This window comes from Empidonax traillii, unplaced genomic scaffold (assembly GCF_003031625.1).
Source record: "Empidonax traillii isolate 1590-97213 ecotype Southwest subspecies unplaced genomic scaffold, ASM303162v1 scaffold68:size1967880, whole genome shotgun sequence".
NCBI classification, from domain to species: Eukaryota; Metazoa; Chordata; class Aves; order Passeriformes; family Tyrannidae; genus Empidonax; species Empidonax traillii.
The window spans coordinates 1,327,766-1,342,377 of NW_020955261.1; the positions used below are offsets into that span (position 1 = coordinate 1,327,766).

At 38.6% G+C, this 14,612-nt stretch overlaps 1 protein-coding gene across 1 annotated transcript in view; it reads left to right on the forward strand.

Moving 5' to 3' along the window:
* UBAC2 (UBA domain containing 2) overlaps positions 1-13,322 on the forward strand; it is a 93,105-nt gene extending 79,783 nt beyond the window's left edge. Inside the window, exons 8-9 of the mRNA XM_027880360.1 lie at positions 9,081-9,203; positions 12,439-13,322. Of these exons, the coding sequence (XP_027736161.1) occupies positions 9,081-9,203; positions 12,439-12,546 (231 nt within the window). The 3' untranslated portion in view covers positions 12,547-13,322. The remainder of the gene's footprint in view (positions 1-9,080; positions 9,204-12,438) is intronic.
* Positions 13,323-14,612: the final 1,290 nt, after the last annotated feature.

A 14,612-nucleotide genomic window follows, 5' to 3' on the forward strand; every position in this document is an offset into this window, starting at 1 on the left:
TATGTTGTCTTTTCCCTCCTGTCTTTTTGTTCTTTTTTCCAGCTACCATTAATTTTCAGTGAGACCAGACTCTCCTTTGATTCATATCACATGGCATCTCTATGTGAGATCCTACTGCTTGCAAAGACCAGACTTGTTCTATAACAAAGGGACTTCCTCTAATTGTTTATCCATTTGATATCTTTCTCCTAGGACACTGGAGAGATGTTCTGTGGGTAAGGAAACTGAGTGTCTTACAGGGAGTCTCATATCCTGAGAAATTTACAAGTTTTTTATTTAGTCAGCTAAGGACTGAGAGGTTAGATTGTCAGTTAACCTTCTGGTTATATCGTAGCAATAAACTCCTGACCTTGGGGGGAAAAAAAACCAGATTAATGGAGCAAAGATTTTCTTGGCACAAGAATTCTTTCTCAGGAATGTTATCCTCATTCATGATGGTAGAAAAAACTCCCTCAGTGAATATAGTCCCGGACAGTCCAATTCTGCTTTCTCAAAGAAGTGTAAGAGCCAGACCCAAGCATATTCCTCAGCTCTCCTGCTGACACTGAGAGGTGGCACTTCAGTGAAGTCTTCTTGAGTAACTTCACAAGTTTGAGTACCAGCGAGTCCTTCAAACAGATATTTTGAACCATGAAGACATTCTGCAACCTTTATACACTGCCAGGTTCACAAAAACCCTTCCTCTCACAGCCAGGACCTTGGATGGAAGCAGCTTGTTGATTTTGTTCTGCAAATGTATGTGTCATTGTCAGGAAGGAGACTACCCGACTGCTTTACCTGAATAATTGGGTGAGGCTTTCAGCCAAGAGTCACACAAAGTCTTTTTCCCTAATTAGGTTTCCATTCCAATCAGTCTGTGTTACCTAAGGCTTTTCTGGGATTTTGTGACATAATGGAATAGAAACTGCCTTTAGCAACCCTTCCATAGACTGTAAAGACAATGATATGTAGGGTACCAATAGGATAAAAAAAGTCCTTTGTGCTGCGACTCCTGAGATGTGTGTGTACAAGATTTGTCATTGTATTTTTAAAGAATTGAGTTGACCAGTGAGTGATTTATGGGTTTGTTTCAGCCCATGAATGAAGTGTATGCTGCAGCAATAATCATTGTGGCTAAATTTAGACTCAGTATTCCATCATTCTTCCCTTCCTCTGCATGCCAGTGTACACGTGTGGACATACCCCAAGCCTTTTATGAAATAACAGACAGCTTCCATGTTTTTAGAGAATCAGTATCTTTTCCTTCAGATCTGTGTGTCTTTTGACTCATCCTTTGCTTTTTTGCATTCTTCTGGCATTTTCCAATCTTGATTATTCTCTGTAATTGTTTAATGTTTTCTTTGTGTTGAAAATAATCTTGGATTTATTTCAAGAGATGTTTGGGTGTAAAAACTATATATACCGCTCATGTTGGCATGTCTGAATTTTATTTACTGTTGCATTTCAATAATGCATTTGAAGCAACTGATAGCCCACTGCTATTTAGACATTTCTGTTTTACTTTTCTGAATAACTTTTTTCATGAATTCTAGCTGTGAAATTAAAAATGTTGAATTTTCAGGGTGCTGACACAGGTTATGAACAGTCTAGGATTATTTCCTCTACAAACTACCACAGAAACTTCAGGTTTCTGGGGTTTTTTGTGGAAGTTGGCAATTCCACAAGCTGACAGATACTAGTAGTACTACTAGAATAAGCTGAATGTCTCATTAACAACCAGCTATCATAATCACAAGGCTGACTTTCTCTAATTTCTACTCCTCAATAGCACACCCCTCACACATTGAACAGTCTTTTTTTTTTTCTTTTTTTTCTTGGACTGGAATTATAGAATTTTCTTTCTGTCTAACTGAGCTATAGCCTTTGAATTTGTTTAGTATTGGTAATCAGTTTCCCTAGAGAAGCAGTGGTTGGACAACTTCCTAAAGCAAAACACTGTTTAATTTCAAAGTAAATAATTTTTTTTGAGAAATAGAGTATTTTTATTCTCCTGTGTGATTGATCTACATTCTCTTACTCTGGCAGTTTAACTTGCAGCAGTTTCTCTTAAAAAACCTCACAGTATACAAATCTGTACCTGTCCCTTCATTTCTAGTGAATGTGGGACAAATAAGGCATCCATTTTGGGGAGTGGGTTGGTTATTGGATTCCAAGCCTGCTTCTGTTGTCCTTCCAGTCCGCACTGAGAGAGTCTTGATGGACCATTTCTAAGCACCCACAACCACTCACTCACCTCCCCACTGCCACCCTGGAGGAATGGGGAGGAAAATGAAACGTAGGTTGAGATAAGAACAGTTTAATAATTGAAACAAAGTACAATATAATAATAAATAATTATAATGATAATAAAAAGAAAGAAAAAACCCCAAAGAAGTGATGCACAATACAATTGCTTACTACTCACTGACAGATGCCAGACCCTGTTCCCAAATCCAGGTCGACCCTCCTTTTGGATAACTCCCACAGTTTATACCTGGGCATGATGTTCTGTGGTGCGGAATATCCCTTTGGCCAGTTCAGCTCACCTGTCCCTGCTGTGCTCTCAGCTTGGCAAATCTAAACAATTTAGGAGCTCTGATTTCTCACTTTGGTTCCAACTTCTACTTATTCCTTGTTACTCTTTGAAAAGGTTTGTGTACAGGAGGTGAATGAAGGGTTATCTCTCTCATCTTCAGGTGTTAATACCAGTTCACTGTCACCAGTCCACATCCAAAGAGCCACGCGTTAAAGTAGAACTGTCTCTGTGTTGTGCAAAATTTTTGTAACGGAGATAATGTTATTTCCTCAAGTACACACCCCATGTTCCTGCTGCTGGACCTGCCTTCAGCGTTTGGAACACTGGATACAACCGCCCACACACACCCGCTTGTCTCACTCAGCAAGTGTTGAATGCCAAATGGAAGAACAGCTCCAAATCATGTCATTGCTTTCAAATTCAGCTGGTGGTTATGCTCAACTCATGGTTATGATCAACTTCACTCACTTACAAAGATTAATTCATAATAATGGAAATTTACTTTTCAATATATACCTGAGATTTCTGTGGGGAAAAATGGGCAAACCCCCCTGCCAATAGTGCCACATGGATGCATGTTTTCAAATGATGTAGCCATGACCATACCTGTGATGTCACAGCGCCTGCAAGAGCTCAGTTTGGATGAACGGCTGTCACAAGCAGGGGAAGCTGGGAAGTTTGGAAAAGGAAGTGCTTTCTTTCTCTGCTGTCTAGAGAAGCTCCAAATCCAAATATTATTGCAGAGAAGGTCTGTGAGTCCTGATCAACACTTCCCTAATGTAGCATGAATGAATAACATCAGTTCTCAAAAATGCCATCTTTTCAATTTCTGCTTGACATGAAGTAGCTCTCTTCTGGGCATAGTGATCCATCACGTTCTGGCTGAATTACTGCATCACAGCAGCAATGAAAAGTGGACATTACTGTGATACACAGTTCGATACAGAATAGGTACTTACCCTTATGGTACCAGCTTAAACATGGAGTAGTCTGACTCTTCAGAGTTCTGAGCTAGCCGCTGGTTTTTGGGGTTCCCTCACAGCTCTTCACTTACTGCCAACAGTTGTGTGTCCAAGCGAAATAACAGCGCACCTTCCCATCGTGACAAGCAGCAGTCTACAGTTCCAGGCCCTTGGCATGGTTGTGCCAGGAAGCGTTCGCTACTCTTGAATGTAGTGCTGTTCGCTCTCTTGAAGGCCTCCCTTGAACGCAGTAGAAGAGGCAGCCATTTCTTGCCTCTAAGGAGCAGATGTGCCTTGCCCACTGGCATTTCTGGCTTCTGTTACTGTGAAGGTATCATGCCAGGGCTGAAATCCCTTCCATTATCTCTCAGGCTGCTTTAGAGCCCAGATTAAGGTGTTCCTTTTAGATTTCAAAGGAAATAGGTGATCAGGCTTCAGAAAAGACGGCATGTGGATTTCTGAACTTCTGTGACACATCAGCTCCTCAGGGACAATACAGGCATCAAAGTTCAGGATGCAGCAACTAAGAGTTGGAGACAGAGCCTCATGGCTAAAGTGCCTCGTCTGTAGGATAAATTTCCAGAGAAACTGGAAATCTTTCCGTCATTAAGAACAATGCTTAGAACTCTAATACTGTTACATTTCTACCCCCCTTCAAAAGAAGGAAGTTATTAAAGTAAGAAGGAAACAAAACACAGAAAACCCACCCAAAACATCCAAGAAGCCAGAAAGTTTTGTCCTCACAGAGAGAGGCAGGCTAGACTTTGGAATAAGTGTCCTGGAAATTTTACCATTGGTATCTCTTACACAATGTTTAGGGCAGCAGGTATTATGTCATTCATAGCTGTGCTTTTTCTTTGTTTCTGTCATCGGTATGTGTACTTTGGAGTCAATAAATTGTTGCAAAATTTATGTCAGAAAAGCAGTAAATAAGTGTTTCTTACTTTCAGTACATTTTTTTAATGAACCTTTAGATTAAAGAAGTAAAGAAGTAAGACAGTATTTATGTCCGTACCAAGTAGTGACTCCTATGCAGAGTAGCAGACTTTAAGAATGTTACTTTAAAAGGTGAAATGCAAAGGCAATTTCCTTTTTCTCTTCTTTTGCTGTGGTTGTTATGTTAAGAAAAGGTGAACAGGACAGATATCAGGAGGTGCTTCCTGTTTGTGCAAACAGATGGCAAGTTGGCATTAACCATCTACACGAGATAACAGTATCAAGATATCTTAACCACATGCATCACCTTCAAGAGGACTCTTATAAAGGCTTTTCTTTAATTTCTTTTGAAATTAATTAATTAAAATATGTGCATATCTGAAAGCTACATAACTGGATAGTTGTCAGTTGTCCATAACACAACATTTTTATTTGCCAAGCTTTGGATAAGAAAATATGCCATGGTAGGTATGTACATGGGAAATAGGTCAAACTGTTTTTCAAAAAAGAGAGGGAGGAGATTATGTGAAAAGAAGTGGTATAACTAGGGTTTTAGCAGGCTGTACAATCAAGGACATTTGCTAGCTCTGGATAGTTCTTCCTTATTCTGTAGGAAAGGAGGATACTTCTTTCTTGTAAACAGAATTGTCCCAGGCACCGTTAAAAAAAACAGCAAGCCAAATCAAAAAAAGACGTCAAGGATGTGACCTCATAAGGCACAGCTTCTGAACATAAAGCCTTGGTCGCTATCCAAGAATAAATCATCATTATGGCATTTCCTTACAACCTTTTCTATGATGAAGAGCTGCAATTTTCCCATTCCCTTAATCCAACCTGTTCTTAAATCTCATTCTTTGGTCACCTAAACTTGTGGCCTGTTTGTTGTCTTCCTGTAACAGAAGTTCCAACATCACCAGTGTTCTCCTAATCCACTTCTAGTAGTAACTTATTAGAGACCAGTAAAATTGGTATGTTTGTCTGCTGTCAGGCAAGAACAAAGAATTTACAATCAACCAATTCACCGAGTCTTTATGCTGCTAAAAGAAGGAAAATGAATTTTTCTATAGTTAAAAAAATATAGTGTAGGATTAAGGGAGGGAGAAAAGTTTATAGGATTTTTTTTTTAGCTGTGTCTGTCATCCTTTTAGTTGACATGTTGAAGACTGTGTTGCATACAGAAATAAGGGCCCAGGCACCAATTTCTGTGCAATATTTTTGTGAGTGATAGTCTGTAGACTGAATTTTTCAGTGCTTCTCATTCTCTAGTAGTACACCTGCGGTCACTGCTCCCTGACACCTAAGATTCAGGACAAAGTAAAATGTTGCCTGAGATAATCTCAGTGTAAGATAGCTTGAGTCAGTCTGTCAGTTCTGGAAATTGGCTCTGGATGTGACAGGTTTAATGGTTCCTACTTACTTGGTCCTGAGTCATATTAAGTACCAGCCCCAAAAAAACCATGTAGTGTTACACTTAATTCTTTTTATAACAAACCAACAAACCAGAATTACAGAAGAACTGCCTGTGTTTTGTTAAATGGATTAGACTGGCAGACACTTGTCACTCACGGTGCTGCTCAGGAAGGGAACTTACATACTGGACCCTTGAGCATCCCCACTGCTTAACGTTTTGGATCACCCCAGAGAGTTCTGTTACCTGAGACAAGGTAACAGAGGGTGGGTGCAGAGACTGGTGTGAACTCCTCTGTGCTGAGATTCAAGTATATTGTGAAATACACAAATATTGTGTGCTGATTCCCCAGTAGGGATTCTCAGAGGGTTTAGAAGCATCGGTTAAATAAATTAATCAGATTGGTTATCTTCATGTGAAATCTTTCTGACTTCTCGCAAGTAAGTGTGTTAGTATAGTGTGAAACCACTGCAGTACAGTGTTCGTACAGTGTTCAGTGCAGTACAGATCATAAAATTATGAAGGGAAGTCTGCAAAATAATTTCTCTAAGGTAAGATGGAGTATTGGTCTGGAATTCTCCTGCACATTTTCTGACTGGAATTTGGGATATTTACTTAATGTAAGATATTATTTGATGTTTGATTTGTCTCAGATTAAAATTCACAGATCTTCATGTATTTCTGCTGGGATAGTTAAGGTTGTCTGAAGGCCTTTGCACAGTCACTATCCGCATTGGAGATCCATAGCCTTTCTTTCTGTCTCCTACAGATCTATGACATTAGCCACATTTCCCAGTTTTTCCATACCTTTACTCTGTGGGGTTGGCACAGTACCAGATCCATAGTTCCTGTTGCAGTTCCTTGAATCCCTGCTCTTTTGAGCCTGACTTTATGCATGTCCATCATCTAATTAGAGGCCAGACTGTGAAGGGAAACAATTTCTTTGCAATTAAGATAAAGAAATATAATATACCTGGTTTTGGTGCAGTTTAAAGTAATATACAGATGAGAAGTGGACCTCAGTGTTGGTATTAATCCTAAATATCCGTGTCCACACACCATGGAATGTTAGATATTCTTCCCTCATTAATATAGTAAAGAACTGATAGAGTTTGTCAGAGTTTTCAAAGATATTCGAAATATTCTGAGGGTAACCAAAACAGATCTTCTCACAACTATTTTGATCTAATTTGTCTAGATCTTTGTTTTTTCTGGGAAGGGGTTAGCAGTCTTCCCGTGGAACTCTTCTGAACGCATCAGTCAGCATCTTTAGTTTATCGAGGTATCCGCTGTAAACCTTCAAAATTAAGTAGTTACATTTGTAAGGAATCTGCAATTTTTATTGGAAGTAATGAAATCTGTGTATGTTAATTTAAAATGTATTCTAAGTTTGAGATAAGAAAGCAGACAAATCCTTTTGTAGTATTAGGTGACAATGCACAGGACACAGAGGATGCAAAACAAAACTGTGATAGGCAGCTCGGTATTGAAGCTGAGGGCACAGTTTATTTCAGTCTTTAGATACACTGGAATACTGGTAAATTAATACATTTATTGTAGATTTTATATTTGATACACATTATTCTGTATGGCGATGCTTCAGAGGAATGTGTCATAGTCTTGTTAGTGTTTTCCAATTCAGTGATTTAAGGTGAATTTCTTGTGACAATATTACTTCCTCCTCCTCAGGTCTTCTCTAAATAATAAAAACATGCAAAACAGCATTAGTGCAGTGTTCTTGCTGAACTATAGAGCTTAGTAGACTTTCAGAAATTCAAAGTTCATGAATTAAAACTCAACATAATTCTGAGTTAGGGGAAGTTAAAGATGGGGAAGTACAGGACATGATTACCCAAGACCACAGGGTAGTGCAGTGCTGTCAGTAGAACGTCTGATATCCCTCTTTGGGCTTAAACTACAAACCAGTTCTTCTTTTTACTATGCTATGCAGTTTGACTAATGCCAGGCTTATACAGAATCTTTTGGTTAAAACCTCATGAATGTTAAGCAAATGTTCTGTGCAGTATGGAAAGTAGAAATGTAGATACATAATAATTTTTAAATTCAAAATCACCAGAAGTGGAAACTGTGTCTTGAAACCGGGTGATGACTCTTAGCTATTGCACATCTTCACAGGGAAGAATGCACTCTAGATGTAAGGGACTAGAACACTTCACAAACTGGTGCTTCAAGTCTCATGACTCCCCAAATACATTTTTAAGTGTGCAATTTTACTGCCCCCTGTGGCATCTGGGCTGGTTGGGTATCCTCTGGAGATAAAGGAAGGAAACAAAGGAAAGGGCAGGAAAACTAAATAATTTAACTTTTTTTGTGATTTAGGATCAGGTTTAGTTGATCTGATGGAGCAGAGAGGATTTAATGCTCCAGGGGTACATAAAGGCAGGAAGAGCCCTCAGTGAGAGAAGAAAAGAAAAAACTCGTAAGAGAAAGGTCTTCTGAGAAACGACATTATAGAACTAAAATAGAGCAACTGGAGGAAGGAAGTTCAAGTCCTATATATGCAGAAAGGGAGGGGGATCATCTCCATAGTAACAGGGGGAGCAGGGGAGGAAGAAAAGGACAACACAAACTGCAAAAGGTGTTTTAACAAACGGTATAGAAAAGAGAGATTTGGGGTTTGATCTTACCTGCTTGCAGGATCTGTGGGTTTGGTGTGATACAAAATCCCTTACAAAAACGTTTGTTTAAGCTACTAAAATGAGGATTCATTATTTCTGGACAATTCTAAAGCTTGTTCTTTATTATTTGTGCTTGATATTCTAAATGTCTTATTATGAGTCTTGAAGCTTGGTTATTAACAGGAAGTTTCAGTTCTGTGATTTACACCATACCCGTGTCACTGCTGCGTATTTGTATTATTACTATGCAATTAAAAGATGTTTTGGCATTGGGACACGACCAGATTTTGCAATGGTATTTAAATACATGGAAGTTAGGTGAGGTGGCATGGGAGGCTGTAAGTCGCATTGCTGTCACAGAATCAATCACTTGCATGAAAATCACAGCTATCCTGAAGGCTGGGTTTGTTCTGGGTTTCCTGATGTGGTTTTGTTGATGCACTAGGAATCCCCTTTTGCTTTTTCTCCCTTTCTTATTTCTTGCACTCTTTTTCCTGGGGTACCTTCAATAGCAGCCTTGCTTAAACATTTGCCTTTCATATTTTGTGGTATGGATGATCTTTTTGTTTAAAAAATTTGTAGTTCTTTCTGCAAAGACTGACAGCAGTGTCTGCTTTCAGGGTGGGATGATTAACTGGAACAGACTGTTTCCTCCTTTACGTCACAGACATAACGCAAATTATCAAGATCATCACCCGTCTGAACAAGGCATACCTCCACCTACTGAGGTTTCTGAAGAGCAGGTAAACACTTTTCTATTTAAAATGGCATTAAAATGGTTAGGAATTAACTCTACTGATTTTTTATCATCTTTGTACACAGTTTCTTAAATGTTCTCTATAGCAGCACAAATTATAATGTTGGGTAATGGTCACAATACAGAGACAGCAAATTGTCATTACCATCCAGACCAGAGTTACAGAGCAACTTGGGAGTTTCTGCTTTTATGTGTAACTGCCTGTATTTTGTATTTTAAGATGTGATGGTTCAGCTAGTGGAAACTGTTTGAATCTGATAAAATAAATGTTTCAAAGAAGGAAGAATGACAGATAGATTTCATTATTTGTCTTGTACATACCTTCTTTGTTGAAGTCCCCAGCTTAAGTTTCCAATTCAGTAACTTAGTTTTTCTGAAATAAGAACATTATGCCAGACCATATAGGTTTAGAATTCTAGACTTCTGTTGATAGTTCTGTTCTCAAAAGAGAGCATGATTTACTTGTAAATTTAAGAATTTAAGATTACTCTTATATCTGTATTCAGGGTTTATTGCAATAAAGTTCTCCAGGTTGTAGCCTGCCCGCAGTTAGCTGCATTGGCCACTTTATAGTCTAACGTTCTTGCTATCCTTGAACAAGAGTAGGTTTCAAGGGTGACTTTTTCCTTCCTTTTTTTTCCTTTTTTTAAGGCAATAAATCAACACTTGCTAGCACCACACTGTCATTTTTAGTTAGTTTAAAATGAGCTTGTCCCAAACAGAAATTTTTGCTATGATCTGATTTCTAGTTTGGAATCAATGTTAGAGTATGTTCAAAATTTTCAAAATTTTACCTGCACTGGTGGTTTTGACTGCCAACCTGCTGGACCACATCCAAAAAGAACAAAAAAAACCCCTCCAAAATACCCCAAACCCCAACCAACAAACAAAAAAAGAAATAAAAATAAGCACTTTCTGAGACAAACCCCAGAAATTTAGTTTTGGTTGGCCTGAAAGTCTTCTCAGTGCCAGTATCGGATGAACCAAAAGATTTCCTTGCTGGATTGGTTTATTTATTTGTTTTATTGACAAATTCTGCTTATAGAAACTTTTATTTTGCGGCTAGAACTAATAAATGAGTTACTAGTGTGACTTATGCTGGATTCTTACCCAAAGCCTTTAGGCCCAAATTTATGAAAGCAGTATACACTTACATTTCCTGATGTTGTTGTAGAGCCCACCTGGTTACTGTCCTTTTGCAGTGCTGTCTGGTTACCCTGCAAAGAAAAAGTCATTGTAGCACCTTTGATTTCGCAGGACTGTACTAATAACTACACACATTGTCTTAGATTGGCAGAAATGCAAGAGTTTCATCTGTTTTTCAGATGAAAGTTTGTGAGCATTTGCAGTGCTTTTTGTACAAAAATCTCCGCATTTCTTGTGGGTTTTTAGCACCTTGAATTACCATTGCCAGTTATACATCTCTGTTTCCTGGAGCTAGATTCAGTTCCTGTGATTAAAATATACTCAGCTGAAAAGAGATATTTTTTTTATTACTCTTCCCCATGATGCTCAATGGATACATCTCTTAACGGCAATATTGCAATTCCATCCACCCCTTCTTAAGGTTATAGCTCATGGCAAATGCAGTAAAAACCTTTCTTCTGAAATGTGTTTCTGTGGTTAGGTTTTATTCCACTGCCTGCCCTTTTTCTCATAAAAAACACAGTCTTATGTGAAAAATCAGATAGAGGAAACTTTAGAAAGTTGCAGGTTATGAAATCGAGTTTGAATTTAAACTATTGTTGCAGAAGTGTTGAAAGTAACAATTCATTTCTCTTCCTACAAGAAGGTGAGAAACTGGCACTGGGTTTTAAGGTTGATGTTCTGATAACCAAGGTAACCATTCTCAAGCATTTTGTTGTGGTGTATTTATATTAAGAATAGGAGGACCTGCACCTCTGGGCATATTTGGCCGTTGTATAGTTCTCAGTAAGTCACCAAAGCAGAGATGATTAAAAATACAGAAAGTTCTGGAGGTGTCTTAGGGGAAAGGAAAGCTGCTTTTGATGGCACTTTTCTTTTAAAAGCCATTTAGAGTACTTCCAATACTAGTGCTGCACATTACTCTTGCACCCTGGGAAGATTCCTCCTGAGATGTAAACCACCTCTGCTGCATTCCTGCTTGGCTCCACTCTGCTGCAGGCTCCTACAGGAAGAGGAGGAGGAGTGGTAGCTCTCAGGCAGCTCCTGTAGCCCAGGATGTCCAGGTTCAGGAGCTGTGGTATCTGGTCACAATGCCATTTGAAGCAGGGTGAAGAATGCTTTATGCTGTCAGTGGCCACACCTAATTTTACATGTCACTCCCTGCCCCTTCACACCTTGTTTTCCCACTTTCTGGAAGATTAATTATAAAAGTGAATGAATTATATTGTGACTTTCAGTTATACCGAAATGAGAATTGTAGATTTTAAATGTACTTTAGATTGGAATTTAACCATAAACTGAATTTGATGATGCATTCATTGCTTTTCACATATGGTGATTTGAATATCTGTTATCACAAAGCACAAAGATTAGGTGTCAAGTACATGGTATTATAAAGAGGGATGGTCAAGTGGTTCTTGATTACCAAAATCACTGTCATAATGTGCACTTTCCCATGTAATTCTTGCATCAGGTATCTTGACTTTTGCTTTGTAGAAGTCTTTTGCAAAAAAAGTGCTACTTTGAGTACCTGTAGATGCCTTCCAAGAATTTTAGTAAACCATTTAAGTATTGTCCTGCCTCTGTTTTAAAGCTAACTTGAACGTTTATTAAAAAAAACCCAAAACATCTAGAATAAATAGTTCTGAGGTGTTTTTTTTAATGCTCTCTGGAGAAGTATGTCTTTTCAAGTGTAGTAGGGCTGAGAGTGTCTGGATAGGTTTTCACATCTGCTGTAAAATTCCGTCTTTTGGTCAGTGTTAGTTTCTTGAGATCCTGCCCTTGTTGAGAGCAGCAAGCAGGTCAGACTGTAGTTGTCGTGTGTGGTACCACGCTTTGGATTTTACTTTTCTTTCAAAACTGCGCCAGCTAGGACAATACAGGTGTGGCATTTTCTGCAATCTGTTTTGAATAAAGTATCATAAAGTGGTCATCTCTGTGACAGTGTTTTTGAAGCATGCTGTCCCAGATATACCTCTTGTCAGTGAAAAGGGATTTCTGACACAATTTTAACGTGACTGATGTGCACAGGGTGTGAGCAAAATTCTGGTTTTAAAGCAGTGTTTCTTTTCCAGGTTGCACGACTTATGGAAATGGGATTTTCCAGAGGAGATGCCCTAGAAGCTCTGAGGGCTTCAAATAATGACTTAAATGTAGCCACTAATTTTCTACTGCAGCACTGATGGTTTTCTGTGTGAAGGAACTTCACTCGATGGGTTTGTACATGCCTGGAAGAGGATCAAAGCCACCTGCTGGGCAGAGTCACCAAGGTCGGCCCCACGAGGGCGTCAGGAGGGAGAAACTGGCTCCGTATGACTGGTGACTCAAAGTGATGTTAAGAAATGATGTGAACTGTTCCCAAGCCTTCAGATCACTTGGTGGTTTCTAGTCTGGTTATCCTTTTAAAAGTAACTTTAGTTTCTACTTGTTACTGGATATCACCTAAATTTATTTTTAAAATAAAATAGGTGGGTTTTTTCTTGTAAATCCTTGTTAGACGTGTTATCAGACTTAATGACTGGGAAAAGAATCGCCAGCAACTACAACAACTAGATTTACCTATCAAGAAAAATCATATTTTCTTCACTTACAAGTCTAATTTCTCTAGCCTACATGTTATTTTACAGTACTTGATTTTTTTATTACAGTAATAAGAGGTTTGAAGGTCACTTCATTTTCAGCTCACTAAAGGGTTATGGGACTATTATGTCATTCTTTGCAAAGTTTTATTAATGCCTGTAATATTTTGTTTCTCAAATTTCTTTTTAAATAAAAGTTGTCATTCAGCACATAATACACAGATAGGATGAGATAAAAATTCATGTGTGTGTGGCAGGCTATGGTAAGTGACCACTGTCAATTTGAATCTTTACAAACTGAGTGAATTGCTGTTCAGATACGGGTCATGAAGATACTCACTGGAAGCAATAAAGGTGAATCGAATGATGCAATAAGATCAGAACTGGAATGACTTGAATGACTTCCATGGCTAATTCAGAGAGGAATTCTGTAACAGTGGATGTATGCTGTGTCCTATGTGCTGCTTTCCTTTTTTTCAACTGGCTACGTACAATCTTAAAAGGAAATTATAAAAAGCTAAGTTTTATATATATAGTTCTAGTTTTCTGGTGTCACAGACGAGGATAACCCTTGCATTTGCTGAATCCTCACTATCTGGAGGAACTTAGTGTTGACCAGAGGCTGGAATATTAACCCCAGGGGTGATTGAGGCTGGTACAGGAGGTAACAGGACAGTAATGCCAAGCTCATACAATACTGGGTTTGAAGTTTAGATTGATAAATCAGCTTACTTGGCTTGACTCTTGGAAGTGCTCAGTATTAGCACCTTAGGAGTTGCAGGAGGTGGCGGGGAGAGGGAGGAGTGTCTCTATAAAGCCAAGCTGAAGGAATACAAGATTCCAAACTGCAACTCCATGAAACCGATCTAGACATGTATCTTAAGCATTTAACATGTTTCTGTGTGTACTTGTGTTTGTGTAGCGTGTGTATATGTGTCCATTTTTATACATACAGGTGTATTTAATACATACATACGTTTAGAATAAGATATAGGTCATAAAAAGGTAGAAAAGGCAGTAGCAGGTGCAGAGGTGGGGAGGTGAAAGAATATGGGAGAGAGAAGGTTGTTTGGAAATCCGAATGAACACATGTTTACCAAAGTACAGATCTTCACAGTCTCGCTTGGGCCTGGAAAACGTACAGGACAAGATTTAGAGGGAGAGAGAGAGAGAGATATTTCTTTTCCTTTTTTAATTAAATGATAAAACTGAAAAAAGTCCTTCAGGCACGAGTCCTTATCCAGAAATTGCATCAAATTTGTGCAGCTTTCAGCACAGTGCCTGTATGTAATTTTTGGTGTTTTCCAGTGCATGACGTAAGGGGTTTTTTGAACGACTGTGTGTTTTCTTGGACTTTGAGCAATGTCCTTCAGGGTTTGATTTGTTGCTATGATCGTATTATTTAGGCAGGGTCTGGTTTTTAAACGAAAGGTTTTGTTTGTGTGAAGCTGAGGCTCTGGATGTGTATAGGCCTCGGGCATTTCTGTGCCCAGAGAACTCCGGAAACATTCTGTCTTACAAAGGAGAAGACACGTGTAGCAAAAATAATCGCTATGATAATTTGTATATGCAGACTAGTTAAATGTTTTGAAACAAATACAGGTTTTAATCTTAAAACATACAGATTTTTCCTTCACAAATACTTTACCAAAAAGTAGCAATAAAGACTA